This window comes from Barbus barbus (genome assembly GCF_936440315.1).
Source record: "Barbus barbus genome assembly, chromosome: 25".
Classification (NCBI taxonomy): domain Eukaryota; kingdom Metazoa; phylum Chordata; class Actinopteri; order Cypriniformes; family Cyprinidae; genus Barbus; species Barbus barbus.
The window spans coordinates 8,668,978-8,672,941 of record NC_136753.1 but is presented as its reverse complement, the minus strand read 5'-3'; the positions used below and the strand labels follow the sequence as shown (position 1 = coordinate 8,672,941).

Below are 3,964 nucleotides of genomic sequence, written 5' to 3'. Positions count from 1 at the left end.
AAAACAACTTGTTTGTGATGCTTTTCCTGCTTGAAGGAAGAAAACAGAAAAGAAAAAGACGATATTACTGTAAACTACTCCAAACTGGTTTGCTGGTCACCCAGTCTGTTGGCTAGTTGTAAACAACAACTTGGTGAGGCTGGGAGACCATCTTTTTTTTCAGCAGGGTTTTAGTCTTCTAGCGAACATTAGCAGAGGCTTTATTATAGCTAATGCAACCCAAGGACGTCTATTATGCGTGAAGAAAGCGATCCATTAGCATTCTCACAGACGCTCTCATTCAAAGCGGTCAAGTGATGCAATGAAAGGCAGCAGACAAGGAAAACTTCATTTCAGACACCATTACAAGAAGGAGATAATTGTTGGACGCTAACGAGCCAAAAATACTTGCTGCATTCACTTTCCCCTTGGGGTCGATTATCTAGGAGTGTGCTGCCCTCTAGAGGATATATAAAGAAGACTAACGCGTTTAATCCTACACAGAATGAACCTTGTAGTTGGGAATATTCTATTCTTGCTGTAATTAAATAGACCAGAATTAAAATGATTATATTATAGCTAGAATTATGAGATTACAGTATTAGACTGAATACCGTTTTTAAAACACTGCAAATGACAATAAAATTTATATTTGTGAGGTTCACAAATATATCACAACGGTATACAACGTTTACCACCATAGGGGGCTCTTTTTACAACGACCATGAAAATTGTGGCATGAAACGATGCACCAGTAGCAACCTAAATTGTAGTTGTCTAATAAAGCCTCTTGATGGAGCTAATGCATCAGCCCAGAGTCAGACAACAGTGTGGTACCTCGATCCATCTAATCTAATAGGAATAAGGTGCAGATAGATAGATAGATAGATAGATAGATAGATAGATAGATAGATAGATAGATAGATAGATAGATAGATAGATAGATAGATAGATAGATAGATAGATAGATAGATAGATAGATAGATAGATAGATAGAGAAAAAAAAATTGCGAACTTGCCCTAAAATGAAACAAGACGGAAATAATTAAAATGCAAAGGTCAGGTCCCGCCCACATGTCCCGCCCACTTTTCGCGCAGCGTCCAGCTCAGACTGAAATCAGACCGTGTGGCTTTGGGCTGCTGTATGTTCTCATCATAGGGCAGCTCATCATCCGGGTTCGATTTGCCCTAGAAACAAATACAGCTCTGGACCGATGACTTTATTCTTCATTCGTTTGCTTTGACGTACCTAACTAACATAGGAAGGAATATTAAGGGATGACCGGTTATATTCTCAGGAGCACCTACGGTCTATCGTGTTCATGGCGAATCAGCAAACTGGCATCTTCCATCCTATCCTTGTTGTTTTGACATATCGATGTGTCGTTTGAATGTGCAACAGGCTCCCGCCTTATATTCATGCGGTTTATGGAGACGATGGGGCATCAAAGGGAGGATGTGTCCTAGTGCGCTACATATTTTTGCTTGTGGTTACCATATAACCATTTATTAATGTTGTTCACTTACGACCATGCCACTTTGAATGGTGCTCTTTGACATATACACAACTGGACAGCACTTCAGTTTGGCGAAGTCATTTTTTGTAGAGGTTTGTGTCAGAGTATAAGGGAATTTAAAATGGCAACGCAAGTAACGGGGAGGAAAAGAATTCCCAACCGGGAGAAACTATCGGCGGAGGATGATGCTCTCAGTCAAATAGCTCGCGAGGTAAGATTTCACGTGCTCCTTTAGACGCAGCTCTATCATGCTGCGCAAAAATGTCGTATTTTTTACTCCAACTAACTTACTGGAGTTCTTAAAATGTAAGTCATTGTGGGAATCCCCAATGATCTCGCTGAATAATGAATAATGCTGTCCTCCCGTTTCCCGCATGCAGAAAAATGAACACGGATATGATGACGCACGTGTCCTTTATTAATTTGAATGGGAAACATTGTGCCCCTTCCCCTCCCAGTTATAAAGCGCTTGTGAATGACAAACACACATTATTCATCTCAGTCTGAATCAGGGCTTTGTTGTTAGTTTGACCTACATGATTGAAAGACTTCAGTTCTAGGTTAATTATAGTGGTAAACAATCGCGTCGAGCGTTAATGCAGCTGAGCGACAGCATCTTCGCGTCTGGATACCTGCGCAGCGGCGTGACGTCACGAAGCAAAGATCAAACGAAAAAGCCGAGAGAAGGTCCCAGACTGCTGACGTCAGAAGCTGCTCTGATGCAGCACATCACGCCCAGTAAATGGCCCGAATAGCCTCAAGGATGTATTTTAAAACACACAGAGCTCAATTTGTGCTGATCGCTTAAATACTCTGCCATATGCGATCCAGCATCGTCCTGAAATCGTTCGGTTTTCAGTTCTTAATGAAAAGCAGACACCGAAGGCTTGGAGAGTGCGTATCATAAATGCAGAAGATAAATGGTGCAGTGGGTTTATTTGTACTCATCTATTGTTTTATTGTTAATTGAAGTCATCTTATTCTTTATGTTTCAAAAGGTTTGTGTTTAGTGCCACTAGTCAGGTTCTTTGGGTCACTTAAATACCTCTGTGACCTTTTGGATCAACTGGCCACATCTGGAAAGCATTTCCTCACTGAAGAATCCACAATTTTTACTAACACGTGTCTTTCTTTAATTTGACCTTGACATTATCTTGATGCTTAGCTGGTGCCCTTAATAGGCAAACTCTCTGGGTGTGGTATGGAAATGCATCATGGGCATTTAGTCTCCAGCTCCAGCAAAGGGATGGAAAAAGTAATGATGCTTTGCATCATTTGCCCTCTGGTCCTTGTGTTCTTGTAAAACTCTGTACCCACCCACTGTTAAACTCACCACCCCTCTTACAGGATGAATCAGTCCCTAAAGAGTAGAATAAACTCTACATCCTCAAATGTTTTTCCTTTCTTTTTGTTCTGCTTTCTCACGGAAACTGCACAATCAGCCATAATGCCAAAGGGAGAAATTAGTCAAAGTTAAAGGAATAGTTCAACCAAAAATTAAGACTTTAACTTTGTTTATTAAATTATTTTAAATCGTGCCATTCCAAACTCATACAAATTTTATTCTTATGCTTAACACCAGAAGTGAGTTTTTTTAAGTATACGTACCGGAAACTATTTTCATTATAATGAAAAACTCCATACAATACAAGTAATATTAATGTTGTCCATGTTGATTTGTGCACTATTTTCTAATTACAGGCAGAAATTAGTTTTCATTTGCTGAAAACCATCACATCCACCCTGCTTGTTCAATTCACAAACAACTCAATCGATTAAGCACTTTAGTTCAAGCTGCTTTCTGGCTGTAAACTGATTTAATAATGCACTTAAGTCTGATCTTTTCAGTGATTCACTTCATCCAACCTCATTTCACAAAACCTGAACAATTTGTTCACTAGACTGATGTGCTCCATTTGCCCCCAAAATTGTAAGCCTAAGAAGATCATAGAAATCACTGGTGTACAATGGTTTCTACAATCTGCTTAGACTTACAATGATTTTGGAACATGCAGACATTGCAACAGCACACTTGAGACTATCAGTGATCTGCATTTGAAGCTACTTGTCCATAGCCATTATAATTGATGAAAAAAGTAGAGAAAATAAAATTCTACAGGTTTAGAAATAATGTTTGGGTGAACTAATCTTTTAAACATATACCTAAACTTTGTATTTGACAGGAGAGGCACAGTCACAAAGCAGCTTATTAGACTGCTCTGTTAAGGCATGAAGTAGGTGTGCAGTGTGATATGGGGTCATTAAGATGCTGGGCCAGTCAGACAGCTATGTAGCACTTACAAGGTTCATCTGTAATGAGTATAATCAACATCTCTGCCAGCTGAGCTGTTTTTTTACACCACGCAGGGAACAGTCATGCCAAGGAAATGCATTACAGAACAGCCAATCTCTGTAGAAACTTGACCACCTTTCTTTCCTCTGTTTGTTTGCAGCAGCAGTGGGGTTGG

The 3,964-nt window shown here is 39.7% G+C and overlaps 1 protein-coding gene across 7 annotated transcripts in view; it reads left to right on the top strand.

Moving 5' to 3' along the window:
- Positions 1-1,088: 1,088 nt before the first annotated feature.
- LOC306844819 (leucine-rich repeat flightless-interacting protein 2-like) overlaps positions 1,089-3,964 on the top strand; it is a 51,018-nt gene continuing 48,142 nt past the window's right edge. For 4 of the 7 annotated variants that reach the window (XM_079377211.1, XM_079377210.1, XM_079377209.1 and 1 more), the window contains exon 1: positions 1,099-1,707. In XM_079377211.1, the coding sequence (XP_079233337.1) occupies positions 1,618-1,707 (90 nt within the window). In that variant the 5' untranslated portion in view covers positions 1,099-1,617. Of the gene's footprint in view, positions 1,708-3,964 lie in introns of all 7 variants that reach the window. The other 3 variants (XM_079377212.1, XM_079377208.1, XM_079377213.1) reach the window with 2 other exon arrangements.